This window comes from Panicum virgatum, chromosome 2N (genome assembly GCF_016808335.1).
Source record: "Panicum virgatum strain AP13 chromosome 2N, P.virgatum_v5, whole genome shotgun sequence".
NCBI classification, from domain to species: Eukaryota; Viridiplantae; Streptophyta; class Magnoliopsida; order Poales; family Poaceae; genus Panicum; species Panicum virgatum.
In genome coordinates, this window is record NC_053146.1 from 45383218 (window position 1) to 45410833 (window position 27616).

The 27616-nt window shown below is 43.7% G+C and overlaps 1 protein-coding gene and 1 pseudogene across 10 annotated transcripts; both read right to left on the bottom strand.

The window, feature by feature from the left end:
* Positions 1 to 424: 424 nt before the first annotated feature.
* On the bottom strand, positions 425 to 27314 carry LOC120660689 (kinesin-like protein KIN-7I). 10 transcript variants are annotated; one of them, XM_039939306.1, is made up of 32 exons: positions 16850 to 17172; positions 16657 to 16746; positions 15601 to 15719; positions 15187 to 15300; positions 15014 to 15095; positions 14869 to 14936; positions 14729 to 14803; positions 14072 to 14217; positions 13884 to 13986; positions 13052 to 13132; positions 12892 to 12960; positions 12756 to 12815; positions 12515 to 12676; positions 12185 to 12241; positions 11560 to 11790; positions 11238 to 11411; positions 11060 to 11164; positions 10794 to 10883; positions 10473 to 10622; positions 9852 to 9965; positions 9685 to 9771; positions 9396 to 9599; positions 9162 to 9308; positions 8477 to 8683; positions 8285 to 8374; positions 3428 to 3565; positions 3116 to 3219; positions 2528 to 2588; positions 1855 to 1974; positions 1705 to 1776; positions 899 to 1225; positions 425 to 522 (listed from the first exon to the last, which is right to left on the bottom strand). In XM_039939306.1, exons 1-31 carry the CDS (start codon positions 16974 to 16976, stop codon positions 992 to 994), a joined length of 3681 nt encoding a protein of 1226 aa, XP_039795240.1. In that variant the 5' UTR covers positions 16977 to 17172; the 3' UTR covers positions 425 to 522; positions 899 to 991. The 10 variants fall into 10 exon arrangements, with proteins under 10 accessions (XP_039795240.1, XP_039795241.1, XP_039795239.1 ...); XM_039939307.1 differs by having other exon boundaries at positions 10830 to 10883; positions 11238 to 11414; XM_039939305.1 differs by having other exon boundaries at positions 11238 to 11414; positions 16850 to 17171.
* Positions 25260 to 27269, bottom strand: LOC120662667 (annotated as a pseudogene).
* Positions 27315 to 27616: the final 302 nt, after the last annotated feature.

Here is a 27616-nt window from a genome sequence, read left to right on the forward strand (position 1 = left end):
GCGAGCGGGTGTCCAAAGGCCCAAGGGGCAGCCATGGGTGATTGTTTCTCGTAGCAGCTGCTTCCAGGACTGGCAGTGGGAGAGAATGGATGGTGCAGTTTCATCATGAAGCTGCGCCAATGAAGACGGGTCGCATTCCCGACCGGCTTTCTAATCCTCCTACGATACGCAGCCAACTTCAGATTGAACTACAGCAGATTTGCTTTGGGTGTCTGGCGACTCAACAATCGATAGCTACGACACAGCAGTGCTCGGACCAGGTTTTCAAAATGATTTTATTCGCGCGCTCCATCCTTAGCAGCCAGGCCAATAACTCATTTGGTATTCGTGAACGGTAAACAAGATTCCCAGCTCTGCTGATCCATGCGACATGGCCATCCCTTTTTTCTGTGAAATCCATCCAATCTCACTAGGTACAAGAGCACAAGACAATACTCAATCCTTTGGAAACAACGATGGATGCATGAATCCGGGATTGTTACCTCAACTCCCAAGTACAGTACATACCCTTACTGGTTAAGGCTATTTCCAGCAGTGGTCGGATGCGGATGCGGAGAATACGGCGTACTCGCAACAGGGCCCACATCTTCCATTGAGAAAGGGGAGCGCTTGTTCCAGCAGCGTGCGGACGACAAAGTCCAAAGACGGCATCACAGGCGGGGAGGGCCCAGCTCAAGTTTGTCATCTCCTGCTAGCGAGGCGCGGACAGGAGGGCCCAGCTCAAGCCCGGGAAGGATGCGGGGAGGAGAGAGAATGCATGGATTTGCGCTTCGTCTGGGGACGTCTCCTTTTTTGCGTGTTCGCATTCGCATTCTGCTGGACACTACTACAGTTGCCTCGCGTACCTTTTTTTCCGCATGCGCGACGCGATGCGAGCGCTGCTGGAAACAGCCTAAGGAAATACAGGGTGTGCCTTCCATATGGTCCATCACATATTTACATTTCTGCTACGCGAGCTGCGCATAAGAAGATATGCGACAAATTTACAATCTTACTTTGATGCGCCCTGCATTTCTTTAAGCATTTCTCTCAACCTCAGGACTTCACGGCAGCTATTAAAAAGCTCCTTCTTCAGCTTAGTGGATGCTTCTTGGTATTTGGTGTCCATGATCTTCATCTCATTCACCGCTTCTTTGAGCCGTCCACGGTGGGCCTCAAGTTCTGGTTGCAGCGACCGAATCTGCATGCGAAGCTTTGTCTTCTCTTTGTTATTAGCCACAGCATCCTATAAACACAAGAATGTTATGCAATATGCACTTCCACATAACTGTCAAGTTACCTAAGCTACAACGTAGAAAAACTACTACTGAATTGATAAGTTGACGCACAATTTGGAGAGGCCAACTTGGAAATTTGATTTAAGTTCCTTTGAAAATTAGATGACATGAAACCAAGTGAAAAACTCCAGTTAACAAAGGATTCAGTCAAATTTTCCAAATTTTCATCCAAGATCAACACTTTCATGTTCAGAACTTCATGTTGGGCATATGAAAATAGTATTCAAAGATGTGTTCCAAAATACTTGAAGTGAGAGCAATAAAACATGGGAGTCTTTTTACAGGATCCAGTTGTGTGCTATGAATTTATTTTTAAAATGCAGTGTGAAACAGACAAAGCAACCTACAACTTTTTTTTTTCAAAATGAAATCCAATGACCTTATAGCCTTAAGCGATAGTAGACACAATGAGTTCAATGGTTCTTACCTGTTTCATATTGACTTCCATGATAGATATCCTAGAGCTCAACTCATCTATTGTAGCTTTGGCATGTATTAACTGCATTATAAAAAGCAACAGAAAACAAGTTAGTTCTTAATGACTTAACTTATGGTTAGTAATATATAAAGCACTTGCCTTTCTGTCACAATTCTCTTTCGAAACCTCTGCTTCATTGACGATTAACCTCATCTGCTGTGTCTCAGAAAGTAAACTATCACGCTCTTCAGTAATCATCAAAAGTTGTTTATGAAGTTCCTGTTCAAAATGGAGTCAGCAGAAATGTAGAAAATAAACCTACCAAAAAATTTCACCTGGAAAAATAACTGTAGCATTTAATATCATTGGAAATATCGAATAAGTGACATCACTTCTGGTTGTATAGACAACAGTATCAACAAGAATTTTTTGGGGCAATTGTTGCTTATTGGGAAATACTGAAAACTAAATAGCTGCTCTAGTGATAATTTCCCATGCCAATATGATGTAAAACACACCATTTTATATGGTTTCAGAGCAAGGGTAAGGGGTCTGGTGGATATGGGACTGCGTGTTCAATAAAACAAGCCCAAAGGGTAAGGCGCAGCTGTGGAGCTTGGCTGGAGCAAAGGGGGTCAGGACCCTATCTTTAGCATCTTAGTCAATCCTTGCTCACGAGGTTGTTTCCTACTCTTAACCCTCTTTTTATTCTTGAGGCTTGACACAATGACACACAGGAGATGAGGGGAAAAAAATATTTGGTTTCATAATGCTCAAAAACTTTGAAGCCCCAAAGAGAAGTAGAGCAAAATAAAGAGACTACAAGACTTACATTTTCACCTACATCACCATCAATGGTTCTTCCTTTTTCCAAAGCTTGGTCGGCATCGCTGCTGCATGAGACAAAACTACTTGTCAGTAGTGAGGCTATGCAAATTTGCAAACACATCTTTTGTCTAGAAAAGCATGCACACTCTTTCTACTAGATCCATTATGTTAAACAATTACTTATTGGTTATTGCCCAGAACTCGCTATTTATTCACTTTGCAAACATGTCTATATAACCCCACTGATTTTTTGCCTTATAAAAATTATCTTGAAACATTTTAAAAGTATACCAAACAATTCAGAGCACGTCAATACAAAATTGCAGTTGTTTTTTTGAAAAGCAAATTTTGCAGTTTTGATGCAAAGCTCGATTGAATATATTCTTATATTTTGAAAGTACCTCCCATTAACAGGCTTCTTTCTAAAACTTGGAAGCCTTTAGCTGCATGTTAAAAATGATGATATAAAAATAATAGAAACAGCCCATGTACAAGCTCATACATATCATGTTAATCATTCAGTCAAACAACACTAAATCTCATATATGGAGGCACAGATGCTTGTTGGAAAAGATTCGATGGGAAGACTGACCAGAATTTTATTTCTTTCCCATTCATGTTACTCTCTATGGAATGAGCCAGTTTTTCCTCCAGAATTCTGCACTGTTCTCTACAAGATGCCAGCTCTTGCCGCACCTAGTAGTGTATGACAACATTTTATTTAATACAGAAGTTCTTTGGAGTATCAGTAGTGAAGGGCAATGAATAATATATTAAACTTAAAGCCCCTCTATAAACCTGCTAAACAATGTCGTTACCCATCTGGGCAAGGCCCAGATAGGTAAATTGGACACCGTAGATGCGTAAATTATGGTAACTAAACACATTACTCTGTTAAAGGTACCTTAATCAAATCTTCTAATAGTTTGTTGTTCTCATCAAGGCAAGTATTCAATCTCTGATTAACATCTAGATATTCCTTCTCCTTTGCTGTCCAAACTGATCTTTCAGACTCCATGTCCAGAAGTGCATCAGTAAGTTGCTGCATTTCATTTAAACAAAATGAAAAGAATCTCACATAACAGCTAAATAGATTGTTGGGCCATGTATGTGTTAGGCCTAGCCCATAACAATGTGTGTGTGTGTATATATATATATATATATATATATATATATATATATATATATATATATATATATATATATGTACAGATGTACCACAAGGCAATCAAGAGAGCAGTTCTAGAGTTTTCCCCCAAATTCATCATGGTGTCAGAGCCGACGGTGGCGATTCTGGAGGAGGCGGAGGTGGAGACCGCGTCGACGACGGCCGCAAACACACAGCAGGCAGAGTACGCCAAAGAGAAGGCGGAGCAGGGGAAGGAGCGCGCTGTGCTAGGGGCCTGCCTCGCGGCGGCGCGGGAGGTGTTCAGGCGTGCTGACGCGGAGGCAGCGCGTGAGGCGCTGGTGCGAGCTGAGACCGTGGCGGGGCTGGAGCTGGCCAAGGCGGCGGAGCAGGATGTGCGGATGCTGCTGGGCCTGGTCACAGAGGAGAGCACGGGGGAGACGCTGATGAGGATGCTGCTCTGGAGCAAAGCAGAGCAGCAGCGGCGCGGGACCGCAGCAGAGCAGAGCAGCAGCCCGCGCGGCGGCCTGGGAGGCCCTCTGCGCCCGCCCACAGCCGGTGGCAGCCATGAGCCCGCGGTGGCTGGCGGCCGCCGGGGGAGACCTCGTGCACCTGCACTTGCACCGATGGAGGAGGAAGTTGTGGCACGGGATTGTGCTGCTGAGGAAGAAGAAAGGAAGAGTTGCAGCCTTGGAGAGGAAGGTCAGACAAACATTGCTACTGATGGAGAAGCTGCAGGAAGCAAGGGTACCATTGAGGATCAGATGGAGGAGAAGCTCCAGGAGACATTGAGGGAATTGGAGGCTCTTCAATTTAGGAAGGCGGATGTGGAGGCGAAGATCGGTTCTCTGGAGGTGGCCTTAGCGGCCATTGCTAGGAACAGCGAATTGGAGTCGGCGGTCGATGAAATGAAGATGGAGATGCCTGCTGCGAGGAAGGAGGAGGAAAATCAAAGAATTGAACAAATTCTTGAGAAATTGGCTAGACTAGAGAAATTGGTCAGCTTGCTCATTGTGCGGACAGAGGAGATGCCATCATATACCAAGCAAATTGTGGCGAATTTAGAACAGGAAAAAAGGGCGGAAGTGATGTCAAATAACATCAAGCTAGAAGGTATTCATGGTAAAGCACTTTCATGTATGGGAATCCCTCACTCTGAATGGATATTGGACTATGGAGCTTCCAAACATGTCACAGGTGCTCAAAATGAGTTTTTGACATATAAACAATATCCATCCACACACAAGGAGACCATCCAAACTGCTGACGGGACATGTCAACCCATCAAAGGTATTGGTACTGTTAATTGCACGCCATCAATTAATTTGACATCAGTTCTACATGTTCCATCATTTCCTGTAAATTTGTTATCATTGAGTGCTCTAGTTGATCAAATAGATTGTCGAGTCACTTTTGATCGAGAGCATTGCACTATTCAAGAAAGGACAGGAAAGGAAATTGGGATCGGTGTTAGGCATGGCGGATTGTGGTACCTTGATCGAAAAGAGGATGGCAGGCTTATAGATGCTGCTTTGGTAGCAGGTATGAATGAAGATGAAGCAAGAGTGATGCTTCAACATTGTCGATTGGGCCACTTATCATTTGACACTATGGCTAAAGTGTTTCCAGAGATGATGAGTAAGACAGACAGGAGGAAACTTATATGTGATGCATGTGAGTATGGGAAGCATACAAGAGCAACATATGTAAGCAGAGGACTTAGAAGTCTATCTCTTTTTATGCTTATTCACTCTGATGTGTGGACATGCCCAATTGTCTCAGTCAGTGGAATGAGATACTTTGTTACCTTTATTGATTGTCATTCACGTGTGACTTGGATATATCTCATGAAACACAAGAGCGAAGTACTTAGATGTTTTCAAGATTTTTGCTCACTCATCAAGAATCAGTATGATGGTCAGATTAAGGTATTAAGGACAGATAATGGAACAAAGTACATGAATAATGAGTTTGGTAATTTTCTATCGGCCCAGGGGATATTGCATCAAACCACTTGTCCAGATACTCCTTCACAAAATGGAGTAGCTGAAAGAAAGAACCGCCATATTTTGGAAGTTGCACGTTCACTCATGTATACTATGAATGTGCCAAAAAATTTGTGGAGTGAGGCAGTGATGGCAGCTGTATATTTGATTAATCGTACGCCTTCTAGATTGCTTGGTTGGAAAACCCCATATGAGATGCTAATAGGAGTTAATGAATTTATTGTTCCACCTAAGGTATTTGGGTGCACTTGCTTTGTCAGGGATCATAGGCCTTCTGTTGGAAAGTTGGATCCTCGAGCAGTCAAATGCATATTTGTGGGTTATTCATCAAGTCAAAAGGGGTACAAGTGTTGATGTCCCACTGAACGTCGTCTCTTTGTAAGTATGGATGTGACATTTAGGGAATCAGAACCTTATTATGGTGAAAAGACCGACTTAAGCTCCTTGTTTGAATTTGGTGATATGAGCATAAATCAAGATGATCGAGAGGGGGAGAACCATGGTGTCATAAGTAGTCCAACTGAGCAAAATCAAAGGAGAATGGAAGGAGTGATTACTGGCTCTATTCCTCAACCAAGAATGGAGACAATGACAAGTGACTTGGATCCAACTCCTTGTCAAGAGGACAGTTCTGTAGGTGATGACCCACGATATAAGGGCCCATTGAGAGTGTATACGAGGAGGACACGTACATCTCAAGAAGAGGTTCCAGGAATAACTCCTGAATCAGCAATCCCTCAAGAAATTGTTGATGTGTCACGACTTCTTCGACTGAGATTGAAGAATCCGGTTTGGATGATTTGCCCATTGCATTACAGAAAGAACCACGAGCTAAAATTGGTATGCCTCCACCAAGGTATGGATTTGAGCATGATATCAGTAACTATGTTTCTTATGCATTACTGTCTCCTGCATATAGAACATTTGTTGCATCATTACAGTCCGTAGTAATCCCTAAGGACTGGAAAGAAGCAAAGCAGGATCCTAAATGGCATGAGGCTATGTTGGAGGAGCTAATAGCTCTTGAAAAGAACAAGACATGGGATCTTGTAAAACTACCTGCTGGAAAGAAAACTGTTAGTTGCAAGTGGGTCTTCACAGAATCACAGTGAAGCAAAATGCAGAAGGGAAAGTGGAACGATATAAAGCAAGATTGGTTGCAAGAGGGTACAACCAGACATATGGGATTGATTATGATGAAACATTTGCACCGGTAGCAAAGATGAGTACCATAAGAACATTGGTATCCTGTGCTGCAAACTTTGGTTGGCCCTTGTATCAATTGGATGTAAAGAATGCTTTCTTGCATGGTGAGCTCCAAGAAGAGGTGTATATGGAGATACCCCCTGATTATTCTAAACCTGAAGTGATTGGAAAGGTATGTAGACTAAAAAAGTCCCTATATGGCCTCAAGCAATCTCCACGAGCATGGTTTGATAGATTCAAACGTGCATTATGTGGTATGCAATACAAACAATGCAATGGAGATCATACACTATTCTATAGACATTTGGGACGCAAGATCACGGTGCTAGCTGTATATGTGGATGATATTATCATTACAGGTGATGATGAAAGAGAGATCATTCACCTTAAAGAAAAACTAAGTAAGGAGTTTGAAGTCAAGGACCTTGGTCAACTCAGATATTTTCTTGGTATTGAGATTGCACGAAATCCAAAAGCATCGTTCTTTCACAAAGAAAGTATGTTCTGGACTTGCTTAGTGAGACCGGCATGCTTGGATGTCGCCCTGTATCAACACCAATTGATCCTAATCACAAGTTATGTGCTGAATCGGGCAATCCAGTGAATAAGGAAAGATATCAGAGGCTTGTTGGGCGTCTTATTTATCTATGTCATACAAGGCCTGACATATCATATGCAGTAAGTGTTGTGAGTCGGTATATGCACGACCCAAGGAGTGGGCATTTGGATGCAGTTTATCGGATCCTAAGATATCTCAAGAGTAGTCCAGGAAAGGGGTTGATCTTTAAAAGTCATGGTCACTTGAATGTTGAAGGCTATTGTGATGCTGATTGGGCGAGTTGCCTTGATGATAGGAGATCAACTTCAGGTTATTGTGTCTTCGTTGGGGGAAACTTAGTGTCATGGAGGAGCAAGAAGCAATCAATCATGTCCCGTTCAACTGCTGAAGCAGAATATAGAGCAATGTCTCTTGGGGTGAGTGAAATGTTATGGGTGAGAAATCTTTTATCAGAGTTAAATGTGCTAAGAAAAGGCCCCTTGAGAGTTTGGTGCGACAACAAGTCAGCTATCAACATTGCTAGTAATCCTGTTCAACATGATAGAACCAAGCATGTGGAGATAGATCGCTTCTTCATCAAGGAGAAAATAGATGATGGTATATTGGAATTAGGCCATGTAAACTCGTGTAATCAAGTAGCTGACTGTTTAACAAAAGGTTTAGGAGTAAAGGAATGTAATTTAGCATGTAACAAGATGGGAATGATAGATATCTATCACCCATCTTGAGGGGGAGTGTTGGGCCATGTATGTGTTAGGCCTAGCCCATAACAATGTATATATATATATGTACCACAAGGCAATCAAGAGAGCAGTTCTAGAGTTTTCCCCCAAATTCATCATAGATTAAAGTATAGTGCTTTACCATTCCCATATCCTCCTTTTCCCTTGATACAGAACTAAGAGAAGCCTCTAATCTTTTAAGGGTTGATTCAGATGCCTTTGACCTTTTGGTCTGTATCACAAAATACAGTTTCATGATTGAAAAATTGAGTAGACAAAAAGAATGCGAAAAAGCAATAAGGTTAGGATATTTGCAAAGGCATGTTATGTATACCAAAAGTGCAACTTCATCACTTAAGGAATTCCTTTCTGATTCTGCTGAATTCAATTTATTCGCGAGATCTTCTAGTTCCGATGTAATAAGCTCTACTTTAGACAATGCTTCATCCTTTTCAGTGACTGAAGTCGTTAAAGCTTCTTGTAAAGAAGAAATTTCCGCCTCCATATCAAAAACGTGCATCTCAAGCTTTTGGTACTCCTCCTGGATATATGTAAAAAAAAGAGGGAAATGAGATTCATGGCCACAAAGCTCCTGAAAGGGATTTTTGTACTATGTTATATTCCCAGCATATAACTCAGGCCACAGGAGAAGAAGACATCCCTGGCTTTGCCATAAAAGAGGGGACTTTCCAGGCTTTGCCTCGAAGTGCATGCCACTCAATAGAAACCCTTTAGGGAGGTACCAACAACACAAAAACTGTGAAAGGTGGGTTCAAGCCTAGTTGGGCATCCGAGCATGAGGCTCTACCACTGCTCGGTTCTCCAGCAGATACGATCTCAAAGGAAAGAAAACTTAAGTCATTTTTTAAAGCAAAATCTAATGTTTATTATAAGTTTTAAGCATCTGTACTGATCTATGAATAGTTGTAACTGGTAACAGTGCAGGACTAGTGACTCCAATATGTAAGCTACGATGACAGTACATCCTAGATGTGGCATTTGCAAAGAATAATGAATACCTGCATCTGGACAGCTTGATCGAGCGTGCAATTCAGCTCATGCTTTTTCTCAACAGTAACTGAATCACGTTTCCGTAAATCACGTTCAAGCAAAGTTCTTTGGCTTTGCAATTTCTTAACTTCTTTGTGGGCCTCTGCTTTTTCACTCTGGTAAAAGAACATGTATGTTTGTACATCAGAACAGCTGGCTTTTAAGTGGTAAAAAAAATTATAAACAGAAAGTTGATAACCAACCTGAAGTTTTATTTTCTCCTGAATGGAATTCTTAAGTTTGTTCTCAGTCTCTCTTAACTTAGTTTTAGTCCTATCAAGTTCCTTTCGGATAGATTCTTTTTCTTTCATCAAAGAGGATGATGACAAGGTCGATACTTCCTTTTGGAGGTTTAGGAGCTCCGAGAGAATCCCATCCTTCTCCAGTTCATGTTGAAGAGTACAGTCCTGAGTATAAGTTTTTTTTTTCAGTAAGTTCGGGATTAGGAACTAGGAATTTAAATATTTGAGAAGAGATTAGTCAGTAACAAACATCTATGGCCTTCTCACAGCTTGCCAGACTGGATTTCAGTTTATCAATTTCATTTTGTTGATCTTGGGATTGTTCCTCTAACAGTTTCTGCATTCAAATCAGAGTAACATTGAAAAAAAATAACTGCTTAAAACTTGAGTGCATTAGGAACGAGAATTTGAAGATACCTTCTCTGTTTCAAGTTTGCAGACTTTTTCCATCAAACAGGCTGACAGTTTCTCATAATCCCTGACCATAGAACCAAACCGTCTAATATCTTCATGAGCAGAGTGCTTTACTTCCTATGGAAAGCAAAAGTGCACATCAACTACATATGATACTAGGATTGAAAGATGGGAACTGTGTTCAGACAGTTAGATAGATGCAGTACTACACTAAGCAAACATAAATCCACTTGGAAATCAATAAATAGCATAACATAGTGTTCCATTGATGAGACATTTTCACCAGACTGCATGTAGGATTTTTCAAAGCTTATAACAGTAACATAGCAATGCAATTGGTTCACAACCTTCAAAGATCATGACAGCCATTCACATTATATTGCTTTGTGGTAGTAGGAATGTAGCATATTAGCATATAGGTGAAAAAAATTATAGGGAGGATCAGATTGACAATTTGCATCTCTAAGGTGAACAACTGAACTACTGTGCATAATGGACTAAAATGCATGCTGATACTCAATGTTGAATATAGAATAAAACAGTTGATTTAATTTAACTAAAGGACAGGATTATTCAAGAAAGTCCAATCTGGAGATGCTGTCATAAAAATGATAGAAACCATACAAGAACGCCTTGTGCCATCATCAAGAGATTCTGAGAAAGTTCATCAATAAACGAAAGAGCGCTTTCAACTGAGTTTCTCAACTGATGCGTCTCCAAATTTATTCCTTCGGTCTCAATCAATACATTACTGAGGAATCCGTATGCTACTTCCTGGAAGTTGGAGAAAAATGTTTCATACATGTATCCAGTCATGTAATTAGTCAGGCAATAACATGAAGTGGACAAATGGTTGCAGGAAGATGGAAAGAAACTAAATTCCTAGCTATGGTTTTTTTAAAGAAAAAAGGGATATAATACAACTGGAAGAGGGTAACGAAGTGCCTGATTGGATTTTATAGTAGCAGACAGTGTGGAAACCTTCTCATTAGCAACTTTTGCTTGTTCTTGTGCGGCCAGAGCATTCTGCTGAAGCTGCAAATAGGCAAAGTGGTATAGAATGTAAGAACAGCTTCAAGGTAAAGCATAAATTTCATAAGAAAATCATCATCGATCTTAAGGACTTCTTAGAGTGTGACAACTTGAATTGAATGTTGTGTTTATTACAGATACAGAATAACTTTCAATTTCCAAAGTGTAGCATCCTTCACCTTTTCATACTTCTCATCAGACGAGGTCTTCTGTTGAGTTGCCAATTCAAGAACATCATCCAAATTAGTTTGAATAGAACTCTTCTCTGCCTCCAACAACTTGATCTGCTTGGGATGTATTCAAATACTTAATTTTTTTAATTTCAGAGTAGCACAATAATAGGGGGCAAACTACCACCTGATCTTGAAGTTGTTTAATGACAAGAATGGCTTCAGACTCTCGAGCAGATAAGCTACTAACTACACAAGGCACAGTGCTTTCCTGACTTTGAAGAGCATTATTCCCATCAAGAGCGTCTTCAGGTATTATTAGTTCACCAGCTGTCCCCCCGAATTGCTCTTGATCTGATTTCTTCTGGCAAGACCATGTATTCAACAATCAGATATGTAACCAAAAAAATTACAAAATATTTTTAGAGAAAGAAATCCAAAACTTGAATAGGCATCTTGTATTAATAAAAGCTCAAAAGCTCAAAACGAGAAGTATCAGAATCAATCACCATTGTATTTGTCTTTCTTCGGTTGGTAACATGCAGCAAAGCATGTGAATCAGGTAGAGAAACATCTTCACTGTCTTCGGCCATATCAATAGGTGAGCAAGCGTTAGCACAAGGCTCATCATTACTTGCATAACTTTCTTGAATTAGCTCTTCAAAACGTGGCGGCATTCCCATATTGCGTTCATTTCTAACTGTGCTGCTTGTAGGGCCTTCCTCGATAGGTCCTAAAACCTGAACATTACGTATAGATACTCAGAATATATTCTTAACACAATCAGTCATCTTTTGCATAAATTTTAATACTCTCGCAACGATTTGATTGAAAGAAAAGAATTGTATTAATATATATATATGTATGGCATGCACCCAGAAAAATGACACTAGTCCACCGCATATGTTATCTACTATCCACATATCCTAAGAAAAAAGGATGAAAAGCAAAAGCATTCACAGAGAGAAGAACATCTAGACAAATACTCTGGGTGAAACTCTTTCTGAATAACATTTCAAAAACGATAAGGGGTCAATAAACAATGTTGCAGAGCCAACCAAAAACAAAAGATGTGTCAGTAGACTTTCAGAATGCCAAATTGAACATGTTGAAGAGCGCCAGTTCTAATGATACCTCAATACCAAATTGCCTTGCTTTTGGTCCAGGACACCATGTTACCCTTCTTTTGTCCTGTTCAAGGAAGAATTTTTTTTCCGTAAGAAAAAAAATATTAGTAGGATAAAGAGTAGCAGTACATTGTTGGTCTTATGTTTAAAAGAGGCACACATCTTATGACTATTTTTGTAAAGTCTAAAGTTTAAACAGATTTTACTTCATGTTATCAGCAGAAAAGAAAGAACACCTATTATGAAGAAAAATTGGAAGAAGGAACAATGAGCAACCATGCAGTGTATATGCCGTGGACAACTGTTACATATTACATAACAAATTGTGACAACTAACCTTACTAAAAGCAATACTCCTGTCATCTCTCTCTGAATTTAGTACCATTGAACTAAGATTCTCAATTTTCTTTGCCTGTTCAATCAAGCGTTTGTCGCGCTGCTCTTTAGCTTTCTTTTCCTCCTCCAACTCTAATGCAATCCTTTCTTTTTCCAGTTCACTCTAGAAAAATAATAACCAGATTAATCGATGTATTACATAGTCATGAATCACTGTAGGAAAAAAATGCTGAGAAAGCAACCTGCAGTAGTGTGTTCCGCAAATTCAGAATTTCTTCCCCCCAATGATCACTTTGAGAGTTCTAAGGACAGAAAGGAGTGCAAGTTTGTATCTTCAAGTTGTATAGATTTAATGCTTAAACACACTTTAAAACGTACCCTAAGCTTTGAGCGGAGCTCTTCTATTTCTTTCCTTTGGCGTTTTAATAACGCAGCATCTGTCAAAATCTGCAGTATATATATATAATGTAAGGAATTATGCAATTATAGCACGATGAATAGAAATAGTATCTAGCTGGCAACAGAAACATGTTAATACCTCATTAACACATGCACAATTTGTTACACGCAATGCTCTACTTGCAAATTGCAAACTGCTTTTTGTCTCATCAGCATGTACCTACAAAATATAAAATAAATAGTTTACCACGATACAAATAACAATAGTGTTAGTTTTATGACTATAATCTTTCCTCTTTGTTGTTGCTTGATTGCATTTGAATACTAAGGGTACGTTTGGATTCTTAATTGACCTTGCCTAGCTTGACTATGCCCAGCTAGCCCGTATGGGCAATAGCTCACAAAAGAGATGCTCAATGTTTGGATGCTACCACTTGCACTGAGTACAGCACGTTAGGTGTGGCAGTTGCCAGCTTTTTTTCTCTTGCGCAGCGTTTTTTGCTCTTGCAAGCGAGCCAATTCGGCTCTCCGTCGTGAGCAAGCTTTTTCCTACCATTAGTGCCCAGCTTGCCATCAGAAGCGAGTTTTTTTCTTTTGTACCAAACGCCAACCCTTGCTTGGCAAGGGTAGAGTCATCCTTGCTTAAGATCCAAACACACCCTCAATTTTGCTTTGATAATACTTGAGTTAATAGATGAAAATTCAGAATAACTGCTATGAGTTGTTAAATAAATGTGAAAAAAATAAAAGAAATGTTAGTGACACCTTTCAACTTAATTCCCACAACGCAACAAAAATCAGTAAGCAAAATAACCACGTACTCAAATATGCAATATAAGATGCTTCAGTAGTTCATACTTCAGGATACAACTTTGCAAGAATGACATAAGCAGTAAATTTTTCTACTTCCATAATCCAATAGTCCAAACAACTTGAGAACTCGGCTGGTAGCAGATAATGAGATGACATACCTGTGCAAGTGTTATATTACAGATGATAGCTGTGTTAGAATTTCCACCCAGAGCAGGCTGCAATATTCTTGTCAGTTTACTGTCACGGTATGGAACATGTCCCCTGAGAACAAAATCCATTATTAAAGCGGTAATGAAAAAATATCAAAACAAGTTAGGCTCCACTTGTAAACAATTTAATAACTTACCCTTGACCCTCTATGCCTTCACTAAGTTTCTTTATAACCGTACCAAGAATCATGAGACTTTTGTTAATATGAGAACCCTCCTTAAGCCTCAGACCCTCTGCACCAGTCTTTGCAGCACGCTCTGAGCCAGCTAAGTCGACAAGGTTCTGAAATGTGAATAATTCAAATAAATGGAAGAAAAGCGAGAAACCAGGATCTTATACATCAATAGTTAAATATGTACTCCCTCCAGTCAAAAATAAGTGATGTTTCGGACAATGGTCCCCAAAAAACAATTCTGATGTTTCAGTTGTTGTACAAACTCAATAATAGACATGACTACATCTTCCATACTTATTTAATTTTTGCAACATTTTACAAGACACCATTCTCCCTGTTCACTGATAACAAGGCAGAAAGAGACAAATTTCTTAGGCATATGCTCAGCTACTCATTTTGTGCTATTTTATAACTGTGTACAAGCCTAAGAGATCAATAAATATGAATGCACGGACTAGGGAGTATCATTCAACAATCAACACAAATCTAAAAAATACAATTCCCAATCTAAAATATTCTTAAGAATATAGATAACCAAAATTTAAAAGATAAACTGCATGTATTCCAATAAAAAGCAAATCATCATCTACTGGAGGGAGTAGTGGTAATTGCACATACCAATACTGATACTCGTACAGCATCACAAGAATCTTCAGCTTCATTATCATCGCCTTTTTCTCTGCTCTCAATTACCTGGGCACTTAGTAGCATAAGAATCAAAATTGCAATCCATAGGAAAATAAGGAATATAATCATACCATGCGAAATATAGTGTGAGAACGGCTGCTGTAAAGATTCATGTTTGTCTCCCCAATATGGCGGTGAGCTGCAATTTTGCTAGCAGTTTATTAGGAAGAATTAATTATATAGTAACTGAACCAGCAGACATTCAAGAAAGCTTACATTCTCCAAAAGACATAAAGTCCATGACTTGCTCTGCGCATGTAACAATTTCTTCTCTTAAACCGGCAACAAATATTCCTTTCTTCAATCAAAATTAGCAACATGTAACATTAAGACTACTATTCAAAAATGGTGTTAGTGGTCAATTTCATGTTAAAAGAAGGGATGTTCACCTCACTACTCTCATGAATCTGCAACTTTCGATGTTCTGGCACAAGAAGGTCATTAATCTCTTCATTGTAAATTTCCATGTAAGACATCCGGACAAGAAATTCTCTGTCAATGTGCTACACAATAGCTAAAACAAATAAGCCAAACAGAATACAGAGCACGTGAATAAAAACTTTAGGCAAGCTTCAATATAGTAATGCAGAATTTATGATAATTAAGGAAAAGGTGGCTAAGGATTATGCTAGGCGGCCTTTGTAAAACATATTAAGCAAACATTAACAGCATTCAGGAGAAATTACATCAAGAATCTTTTGCACACAAATTTAGAAGAACATATCTGTTGCACAATTCTCATAGTGTACACAAAAGTAAGCATAAGAAATAGTGGTTGTTAAGCAGCGTGATGTAGAATTAACCTCTTCAATACACCGGAATAAGTCGTGAACTGCAAGTGGTATTATTCCAGGTTCATTTGCCGATCCTCTCATCGTGTAGGTCTTCCCACTGTTAGTTTGACCATATGCAAAAACAGTGCCTGTCATAATGAAAGAGACCAGTTGATTTCAATGCGTATAGACTCAGCGAATTGCCTTATAGATTGAGAAAAATCTTTTTCATGAAGAACAAAGAAAGGCAACTAAGAAGACAAGAAACAGCACAACATAAAAAAGGAAAGAAAAATAAAAGAGAATGATATGAACATACAGTCGGTGTCAGATAAACAGTATTGGACTTGCCGAACGATGAAAACTACAGCAAATGGAAGACAAAGAGCATAGCACTGTCCTGCAGTTCCTAGGTAGACACTACTGGCTGCTAGAATTCTACAGTCCTGTGAGACTAGAACCAACTTCAGTTCTTCAACTATAGAAAATCTAGGTTCATGACAAGATTGCCATAATACTACTCTAAAGTAAAATTAAAATGACAAGGTAATCAAGATTGAAATAATGGCTACGAACCCAAATTCAACTGAAGTTGGCGTGCATGTATTGACATTACAGAACAATATATATCGTACTCAACATGACTTGACCTAAACTATCCTAGCACGTCCAAAATGCTTCAATGGTTCGCCAGGTGGGGTTAAAGGAGATGCCAAGAGGTCACTCACAAGTGGCCACAAATCATGGGAAGGATGTCATACTACATTCCTTAAGTTGTGGAGGAAGTGTGGGTTTCATTCTACCTAGTGCAATATTGAAATAAGGTTATGGATTTATGGATTATCTGGAAACAGGACGCGGGGGAGGGGGGGGGAGCACAGAAGTCAATGGCAAATTAAGCCGATATTAAGTCAAGGAAAAGGAGTCTGATCAAAGGGATAGTGGATCACCTAATCCCATGGGGTGTTGCCTGCCTGCAGTAATCTAAAGACCATTGTCTACAGTATACAACTCTGAAATGCGTTTGTGCCCAACTTGTTTGCCCCCGGAAGCAACAAACCAAGCGAACAGAGGAATCGAGATTACCATTGAACCCTCGGACCACGGAGTCGACGATGTGCTTGGTGCGAGCCTCGTAGACCTCGGCGGTGCGGCACTCCTGACCGAATATCCTGTCTGCGAGAACGACGGGGAGCTCAACCAATCAGGAACCCCCCACGGTATCAACCGGCATGGAAGCGAAGCCAAAGCGGGGCGGGACGGAAGGGCGAAGGCTCACCAAACTCGAAACGGATGGAGGACTGCGCGGAGTGGGCAATGGTGTTGCCGGAGATCCTCCACGGGCTGCTCCGCACGTCCTCCGCGGAGAGCGGCCGCGAGCGCACGGCAACGTGGATCCGCTCCATCGCCGACCGCCGCGGGTCGGGGAGGCGCCGGGGAGGACGGGAGCGACGGTGCCCGGTAGGGTCTGGAGCTTGGGGATTTTGGGGGAGAAATTTGGGCGGCTGAGGTTTCGATTTTGGTTTTCCCGCTCGGTGAGAATCAGACCGTGAGTCAGAGGGACACCGAGGAGAGAGTGGGAGGCTGACGTGCCGTTGTCACTTGAGAGTTGAGGCTATCTCAAATCATTCCTCCCTCCCCAAATATACTATTTACTATATTTTATTATCTTCCTCCAAAAAAATTCTCCTTCTATAACTCTTTCTCTCCAACCATTCTCTTCATATCTATTCCCTCTATATACTATCACTCATTAACTAACTATTTATTTATCATTTTTTAATTTAAAAAAATCATACAGTATTTGTACTGTCATAATACACATTATCATCATGTTACGGGGCTCAAACAGAATTAATATCGTGAAAAAACAGTGTGATTAGAATATAGGGGGAGTTGAAACTCACCCTATATATGAGGAGAGTTTCAACTCTTCCGTATATAGAGGGAGCTTTGGGGGGAAATTCTCCCCCCAAACTCCACCTATGTAGGGTGGGGGGCGATTTCCAGGGACCCGTTGGAGCAAGCCTCAGTTTGTGGGCAGGAACGTCGTCCGGCCCTTGTGAGTAAAAAGCCCAGTGGCATGTCAAAAAAGACCCAGTCCGTGTGTTCAAAAAAGCCCAGTCTGTTATGAGGCTCTTTGGATTGTCCGTTCCAGAGAGAAGCTAAGATTTTCATCTTCTTCCAAAAATTTCCTCGTCTTTTGGTCTAAGAAAAATCATTCTTGCCTTTTGCATTTATAAATCAATCATGATCTAATCATAAAAGAACTTCTGGAATTGGGCCTAAGAGAACATGAATTAGCATTACATTTGTGTCGATAGGAAGATTAATGCATCTCAATCTTTCAACGTCATGGTATGAGATGTTACTTATGGGAAGAGCTCGTTAGGCGCTCGTGGAATCCATATGCTTGATTTTTTTTGTTTGGAAGTCAGCAGGCCACCCCCGCCACCACCACCTCGCCCCGCCGCCACCGGAGCGGCTCGCTGGCCAACAAGCCGAGCAGCCGCAAGGAAGGTGGCGGCCGGGCAAGCTCCGCCTCCCCCACCCCGACCCTTCCGTCGTCGTCGGATTTCAAGAGGAGGACGGCCGGATCCATCATCTCCATGGCCGGATCCACATCCCCCATGGCCGGATTTGGTGTCCCCAGGCGTTTCCCCCGCCGTCGGCGGGATCCGGTGTTCCGCTCGCCGGATCCGTCGCCTAACATGTGGTGCACCCGGTCCTCGCCGCGCGTCCGAGCCAGCGCCCGTTCTCCACCAAATCCATCGTCTCGTGATCGGATCCGTCGCCTCCATGGCCGGATTCGGTTCTCCTTGACCGGATCTAGCCGTCCTGAGGGTTGATCCACCACACCCAAGGCCGGTTCATCGTGGTGTGCATGGCTGCGCCCCCCCCCCCCCCCCCACCTTCTCAAGCGGCGGGATCCGACGGCCAGATCGACGGCCCAGGCTTTCCACCGCGTCGACGGCCGTCTCGGTGGCCCACGGAAGTCACACCGCAGCCACGGCGGCGAGCGTTAGGAGTGCCAGGCGAAAGCTTTGTGTTGGTACAATTTGTGCCAACTCCGACAACAACGACGCCACTGGTGCCGTGTCCCTCGTTGGAGGTGTTGCTGAGGCACTCCTACTCGTCGCTAGAGACCTTGCAAGGAAGTGTCTCATGATTCAGACCTCACGCCGCCAGCATATCCGATGCCGGCGGCAGCACCTCACGCTGCTCGCGCATAAGCTGCAGGCGGGGGTGCCCAAGGAGGAGGTCGAAGAGGAGAGGATGGGGTCGCAGATCCAGTGGCGACTTCCCGTCTTCGCCGACACGACGACGGTGGCTGTTGCTCACGCATTCTAACAGTGAGCAACGACCTCTCTTTCGCCGAGGACAGGTGCTTCTCCAATGGCGACCATTCGGCATCGCGATGCACCTTGGCGACCCGGTAACGCAAAGAGTCGGCGGCATATCCATCGCCGGATATGATCCACATTCTGGCTTTTGGATCGAGCGTGGGCCAGTTTGTCAACTGCAGTGGGGGATGTCCGGAAGGCGACATACCACTTTGCCTTCTCGTCGGGCGCGCTGAGGTGGGATGTCCTTGGATTTCAATTCTTCGACGCCATGGATGCTAGTTGGTCTTTAGTACACATATATTCATGTACTAAAGTTTATTTTTGTTCTTAGATTCTGTAATAAGTTTGGCTGTGTGTGGTCACGCAGAGGCTTTGGCTGGGTGCGTTACCGCAGAGGCCGGAATGTAAGTCTGTTATCTAAAAAAAGGTATGCTTGAGTTTGACTGACAAACAGCGCACACTTGGGGTGTTCAGAATAACAATGGTTTTGCCTAATAGGTGAAGTTAAGCTTTCAATCTATTCCCTCCGTTTTAAATTGTAGATTTTGTTATTTTTTAGACTTATAGTATTTACTACATAGATATAATTTATATGGCGCGTAATAAAATCTATAAATCTAGAAAAATTAAATAACTATATTTTGAAAAGGTGCATAAGTCCAAAAGAGCACACTTGTTGCCTTGTTGGACAGAACCAAGAGTGCGCAAGCATGGAGGCAAGGATAGCAAGAAAGAAGAGCAGCAAGCTAAGTTTTATTTTATTATAGAAATGAGAAGGTAATATACCTGAAAGGACCGTGGCAAACTAAGAGAGGGTGAATTAGGTGTTCTAAAAACTAAAGCTCTAAACACATATAAAAACATATTTCAAATTATATCTATATGTGCACTATGTTTTTCTATGTATTGCCATCTCTACTAGTTTTGTACCCTAGGTTCTAATCCTATAAACTACACAAGGTAATCTAGGAAAGGTAAATGTAGAAAGTATACGCAAAGTAAATGTGGAAGTTAATAAGGTAGAGAATGCAAAATTCCGACGTGGCGACATGGTGATTTTTACCGAGGTATCGGAAATCAAGGCTTTTCACTAGATCTCGTTGTTGGAGCCCCGATCAAAGGGAATGTCCGCGCAAAGCTATAAACGCCCCGCTCGAGTAACTCCATGGATAGCCGATGGGCCTCCCCTACACGCAAAGTGGGTCTCTGCGCTTGCCCTCCTGGATGCTCCCCGCCATCTTCACTAGGTAGAGCTTTGGCAAAACACTGAGGATCTCTCTTCTCTCTCACAAGCACCGATGGCCCCTCCACAAACTCGGTTGGAGGGCCTCACAAGACTTACAAGCCCTGGATTTACAACTCTTGGTGCGCGCAAGCACCGATACAATGTAGGTGTGCAAACATCACCTAAATCTAGACTAACCCCCTAAAGCAATGCACTATTAGGCCTAAACTAGCACTAATCAAGCCCTAAGACTTTTGCTAATTGCATTAATATTCTCTTATGCACTTTGATGGCTAGACTTGAATATGTGTGGAACATAAATCTACAACATCCCCAAGCTCTAACACACTTGAAATGCCCCGGGTGGAGGGGTGTAACACCCCAGGTATTAATTATCTGTAATTAGGGTTAATCACATGCTTGACATGATAATTAGCACTAATTCATTCATTTATAAAGATATTAAATAAATTTGATTTCTTCTCTCTTTAGAATTTCAAATTTTATAAGGTTTCAACTTTCAAATCTAGGTGGAATGGGTTCCCAGAGCTATCCTCTACTTCTGTACAAAATATCCAGATTTTTGCACCTCTCCAACTACCTCGATTGAGTGAGGAAAGAGAGAGGAAAGAAAATCCTTTGAAAATATCAGCTTTTACTGTAGTGCCGAGAGCCTTCTCCTTAGTCTCGCTATTGCTCGTCAACATGCCGTGCCACCTCACCTCCACGCGTTCGCAGTCGAGAGGACGGGCCAAGTGAGCCTCTGGGTGCTTCCCCCTTCTTCTACACGCTGCTGCTGCTCGACCGCTGCCCCTCTCTCTCCCTCACCTCTCTCTCTCATGCGCGAGCGCCACTCGCTTGCACTGCCGCTGCTGCCTGCGCTGCTGTCGCGGCACCGAGCCGCGCGCGCGGCCACCTACCCGCGTGCCCTGAGCCGTCGCCCGCCATGGTTGTCGCAGCCACGAGCCGAGCCACGCCGCTGCCGCCCCGACCACGCCATGCCTCCTCTACTCGCGCGCGAACGTAGGGATGGCAATTCCACCCGGGGATGCGGGTATCCGCGGATTTTAAACCCGATGGATGCGGGTGCGGGTCTGATATTTCACCCGTGGGTGGACCCGCACCCGCACCCGCATATTGCGGGTGCGAGTGCGGATTTGAGATTTCACCCGCGGGTGGACCCGCATCCGTCCGAAAAAAACCACAACCCAACCTACTTAGATAAGGTCCATCCCAACTATCCTAACTACAAAATGAGCACATAACTTATGAATTTATTGTTAGTTTGTCCTTATTACTTTGAACTAATGGATTTGTTGCTAGTTTGCTCTTATTACTTATAGAAATGTGTTATTTGACTGTTTAAATTGATGATTTTGTACATTTTTATTATATCAGTTGTTAGACCCGCGGGCACCCGAAACCCGCCCGAAATCCGCGGGTGCGGGTGCAAAAATGCACCCGTGGGTTTGCTCGCGGGCGGGCTTTTTCCAATCCCGCGGGTTTGCCTGCGGGCGGGTTTTCGCCAAACCCACACCCGCGGGTGCCATCCCTACGCGAACGCCACGCGCGCACCGCGTCGCCACACCTCCACGCCGAGCTCACCGCGGAGCACTCTTCCCCGACCCTCCTATGCCCGAGCAAGCCACCCCACTAGCTTCGCCTCATCCCGGAGAAGCTCCCCGACTGCCGCTCCGGCCTCCAGCTCACCGGAATCGAGCTCGCCGCCGTCTGCCATGGCTGCCGCCCCTGCAGCACAGCGGAGCCCCCACCACCGGTCCTCCTCAACCCCAAACGACCCCGGAAATCGCATCCTCTTGCCGCAGTGAAGCTCCCCGGCCCGCTCGCCGCCGCCCAGGGCCTCCGGAGCGCTGCCGCCGTGGCTTGCCGTCGCCGCCGCCACTGCTCGCCGTGGGGGATCCCCTTTCCGGCCATCCCAACCCACACCGAGCACGTCCACAGGTTGCCCTCGTCGCCCTCTAGCTTTTCCCCAACTTCCCCCACGCCGCCGGCGAGCCCCCTCGCCGGAAACGGCCGGCGCCGCCCTTCCTGTGCGCCTCCTCTGTTTTATTTCCTCCCAGGGACCTCGGGCAAGAATTGAAGCAAGTTCAGGGGGTTATCTGCATAGCTATAGACTCAAATGAATAGTGCTGCGAAGGGTTGTTTTGCAATAATTGGCTGAAACTTTGAAAAATCATAGTAAATCGTAAAAAAATCAGAAAAATGCAAACTAAAATTTGTTGGATTCCTTGTTCTAAGATCTACAACTTTCCTTACAGGTTGATCTTCAGTTTCTAAATAGTTTTTGCTCTAGTTTAAATATTATTTTAAGTGGTTGCAAGCTTTGAAAATGCATAGTAAATAGAAGAAAAATGGAAAAAAATGGAAAAATTGTTGGGTTAGCTTTTTTTGACATGTATAACTTAGGTAAAATATTTAACATGCTGGTTGTTTAATGTTTTTGTGATGTTTTGATTTAATCATGAATAATGCTTGTTTTAGCTTGTTTATTTAATATCTGCAGTTTTGGAAGTAGAAAAATTATGAAATTTATGCAGTAGCTTACTATTTGCATGTTTAGTTTATTGTAAAAATTTCAGTACCAGAAGCAATGTGCATGTTTGTAAATCTATTTTTGTTCTGTTATCTTGCTAGGGCTAAATTAAATGTTTTCTGTTGTCAATAAATGTTGGCAAAATATTATTTCATGCTTTATCAATTGATCATCATGCTGGCAAATTTTGGTTGCTAGATCATGTCCTCAAGTTAAGTTTTTGCATTTGTTTAGTTTCTAGCTATATCTTTCACTTTCCAAAAGTATTGCTAAGCCATTCTTTTCTGTATATTTCAATCCATCAAGTTATGTCATTTTTGGGTGAAGTATAATAACCCTTGTTTGACTAGACATGTTTGGCAAATTCTTATTGGTGAGTACTTGCAATGATTTGAGTTAAGTTAACTTGTATGTCATGTTGAGGTTAAATTTAATTACCCTCTGTTATCAATAAATGCTGGAAAATCATGGTTGCTTGTTAATTCCAACAATATAAGTTAGTCCTGTATAAGTTATGTTAACCTCGCGAGAATTAGTTCATGGGTTGCTTGTATTTATTTTACTTTTATGTCTTGCTGGTTAAATAAATTGTCCTAATTGTTCTTTCTTGCTTTACATCTTTGCTTAGCCTTTTCTAAGCAAGCTAGTAATGCTTTTTAGTAGGAAACACTTCAGGCTAAATTTTTTGAATGAACTCTCGTGTTGTAACACCAACCCAGTTGCCTTTTTAGTGTGTATGCGGTGCTTGCTCGATAAATGATTGCACAGTCATGTCTTTCCTTTAATCGCATTGCATTTGCATCGTTTCATATCATCTAGGTACACTAGATGTGTGACACATGGAACTGGAGGGCAATGTGAAGCCGAGCCAGAAGATGGTGCACGGATGGACCAATCCAGAAGACGGAAGGACCGACTGGAGTGCATGCTTGGACTGGGATGATGTCAAGCCGGTGCAAGACTACAAGCTAACTCACTGACTTTGTGTCAAACCCAGGCAAGCCCGGAGCATAACCCCTAATTTGAGTATTCAATGTTTATTTAAGTATTTGTGCATTTACGTTTTTAGGAGTTGTATGGAACCCTAGTATGCATGTTTCTCCCTAGGTACCTACGAGTCTATACTAGTATACATGTGTCGTTAGTATTGCCATGCTTAACTAGGATCTGGTAGAAGTCGAGTGATTGCTGTCACTCGCGAGCTATAGGTTTTTGTTACTTATGGAAAAGTGGCTTGAGAATGAATCTGTGAGGAAAGAAAAATGGAGACCGGACGGAGAGGAATTAGATTACGGATATTGAATGTTTGGAAAGTAAGCCTCCGCCTGTGTCGATTGAGGACCGTACCGTTGTTGGCCCTGCTGACCGAGGATTGAACAGTACTAACCACATACCGGAAGTAGGAGGTAGTCGAAACCGATAAACTGTGTACCACTTTACGACGATACTCTGAATTCCGTCCTGCTACGCTGGGCGTGGAATGATGGCGGGTGTTGGATTGGATGTCGCCTCCGGGTTCTCCGGGAGTTCGCCGTGAGGGGCCCTTCACCTGGGTTTTAGCAGGCGTGGTTCAGATGTCGTGGTAATGATGGAAACAGCTGACGCGTGTGGCCCGGCGTGGTTTGCATGTGTCGTGTGAGTTAGGTCCATCTTGCAAGGTTAAATCGGATCGATTCGCCGTGACTCGCGGATATGAGAGCCTTGGTCACTGCGTCACATCGTAGTAAAGAAGTGGAATAAGAATTGAAAGATGAGGATGGAATATATGTTTATGATACTCTTGGAAAATATAATGTGATGTACCATGTTTGCTCTAGATGTTTATGCAAACCTAGTTGATATTTGTACATTAAACTTGAGCTAAAATATTGAAAGCAAGGATCCACCATTAGTCGCTTTCCAGCAAAAATAAACTCCAGAGCCAAAAGCTTGCATGTCTATATAGTGGGCTAAGTATACCCGTGTCGGGTAAGCCTTGCTGAGTATTAGTATACTCAGGGTTTGTTGTCACCCTGTTTTCAGGTAACTACTGCTGTTTGGAGCTAACCAGGATTCACAACATCGGTGGGCTCAATGTGACGTCCTCACGTCATCGTAGTAATCGTTGTTTTTCTAAACTAAACTTCTATTTAATTTCCGCTGCATTTTGAACTCTGATATTTTACGTAAACTTGTTTGTAAAACTCCGCTTTGTAAATTAAATTTGAGAATTTTTTTTCTGCTTGTAATCATCTGTGCTCGTCTTCGTGCGAGACTTCCAGTGTTTTCGATCCTTAACCCAACAGGCTGCCGGATTACACTGTTTTAAGTGCGTGTTTACTTGATTAACGCTTAAGATGATAGTTAGCGCACTTAAGCCGGTTTAATTTGGGTGGTTCGATGCCCCTATGGACATGACTGAATTAATTGGTCATTCTAGAGCCGCTTTCTTGGCTTGGCCGATTTAATCGGTCAAAATCGATCAATTGCATCAGTCCGTATTCTGCGGTTGTTTTGCTTTGTTTCTTCGTGAATGTTTTCTCATTGCATTCTTGGAACCTAACAAATATATTTTGACAAAACATTAGTTCCAGTAGTTATGTTATTATTCAATTACCAAAATCACAAACAGCTTAATAGCCATTTTCCTTACAATATCCCTCCATTTAAGATAAGTATATATATTCTTTTACCACACTCAGCATTCATTTTATACTACGGTCTACGGGTACCAGAAAAACCATGGGGCGGCGACATAAATTACAGGCTTTCCGTCGGAGGCTCGGACAGCCCATAAGCGGTCCAGGGGCAATTATGTACATCCATCACGACCTAGATGCGACGCGTGCGGGTATCTCTGCCCCGTTTAATTCGCGCTCTCATTGGCCATGAATCCTTTAAGCATACTCCTGTCAGGTTCTTAGGACCGACATGATCGTACAAGCGAAAGCGGGATCATCATCTCAGATTCTCAGGTGGTCAGGATGTCAGGAAGCTTCAGCGCTTTCCTCCCCCTCACCGGCGCCCTCGTGTCCGGGAAGCAGCCGTCCGCCGGCAGGTCGGCCACCTCGCCGAACTCCGACACGGTTATCGGGAACGGCAGCAGGTGGCCCGGCAGGTTCTCCACCCTGTCCTGCGTGTACGCGCCCCACAGCCGCTCCGCGACCCGCCGCACCGCCCGCACGCACTCCACGCTCTCGGGCTCCAGGAACACGGCCCGGTCATCATCGCCACCGCCCTCGCCGGCGTGGCGCGCCATGAAGTGCTCGTGCCACAGCGACATCCGGAACCCGTGCACCTGCCCCCCCCCCCCCCCCCCCCCCCCCGCGCCCGCACGGCCCGTTCAGGTGCGCCGGCTGGTAGCTCCCCTGCGCGATCTCGCTGTCCCGGTTGCCGGCCAGCGATCGCTCGTTCAGGTTTGCCGAGCCGACGATGACGTACTCGTCGTCCACTGCCAGCAGGAGGAGACAGTGAGATCAGGCATTCAGACCGAGAGCTAGCTCTCAGGTGACGACGATAAGGCGAGAGAATCTGAGGACAGCGAGCGCGTACCGATCATGAGCTTGGCGTGCACGTAGATGGGGCCGCGGCGGTTCACCTGCGCGCGCCAGTAGTGCGTCTCGTGGGCGTGCTCGCCGCCGCGGAGGCCGAGCCAGCACTCGACCGGCTGCCCCGAGGCGACGCGCGCGGCGGGCACGGAGCCGGCGCCGAGGACGCCCGCGCCGACGAGGTGCTGGTTCTTGACGGTGAAGCGTGAAGGTGACCGCGGCGGCCGGGTAGGCGCAGTGCAGGCGGAAGGACTGGTTCCAGGCCGGGCTGGTGGGGTGGAACTCCACCTCGCGGGTGCGCGCCACCCGCGCCGCGCCGACGTCGACGTCGACGTAGAGCCGGCTGTGCTGGAGGCAGTGCACGCCCATGGTCTCCTGCAGCTTCTCCGTCGCCTGCCCAAGCCGTGCCATCATTGATCGCTACGCACAGAATCTTTCACAAAGCTGAAAGTAACTCCGTTCTCTCTGTTCTGTGTTTAAAAATCTTCACTCTGTTCGATCTGACAGTTAGCCTATTATGTGCACTAGACAATTTTACGAAAATTTCTTCAGTGGTTTTAAACCGCGACAGCAACTTATTTAAGCATAGGCTCTTTTTAGGTTTAGGCCAGTCATGACAGTGGTTAGCTTGATGATTTGTTTGTTAATTCAAGAGACGGTGCAGGATGCGTTCGCGTTTCGTCAGGATAATCTCCGAACAGGCTGTGGCGGTTGGTGACCACGAACTGCGAAAAAGGGGAGAGCATCCTTGACGGCCAATCCATTAGCTCGCAAGCAAAGCCATGCATGAGTGCAAAGCAAAGAGAAGCACAACGAACTCACTACAGTGCAGAGGGAAGCTACTGTACTGTGTGTACATGCTGCGACTCGACCGAGCAGGAAGAATGAAAATCAGAGGCGGGCGTGCATGTCGTTCTGTCAGGCTTTACCTCCATGATCCGGCCGTGGATGGCGTTGTGGAGGTGCTCGGCCTCGAACACCGTCACCTCGAGGATGCCATAGAGGTAGACGACCTCGGCGGCGCCTCCTTCTTCCTTAGGGCCCATGCCTGGCGTGCTCGAGAGGCCCGTTGCCGCCTTGCCTTGGCTTCCCGCGCGTGGCTGGCCTTTTATAGACGTCTTTCCGACTTGGCAAAGCCTCAAAGGGAAGAAATTAAAGAAGAATCCACATATATTGGCGCTCGATTTAGTCCCTTTCCACCGTCAGTACCGCCTGCTTATGCTTTTCCAGCAAACCCAGTGCCAGATTTCCCCGCCAGTTTTTGATGAATTCCATGGAATCTCATGGACATTTGCTGGAGTCATCGACGGAGGCACTGGAACTTGGAAGGGAAGGAGGACGTTTCCTTGAATCCGTAAGCATCAGTGTCTGTCCCAAATAGAGCTGGGACTTG

Excerpts from the sequence above, each read along its gene's own strand:
- LOC120660689 (XM_039939305.1), bottom strand. The coding sequence starts at position 16,976 with ATGGAGCGGATCCACGTTGCCGTGCGCTCGCGGCCGCTCTCCGCGGAG. Across the intron at positions 15,720-16,656 it reads CGTGGTCCGAGGGTTCAATG|GCACTGTTTTTGCATATGGT; the intron begins GTAATCTCGATT and ends TCATTATGACAG. Across the intron at positions 8,375-8,476 it reads GTGATGAAGTTGCACTTTTG|ACCAAAAGGTCAAAGGCATC; the intron begins GTATACATAACA and ends TTTGTGATACAG.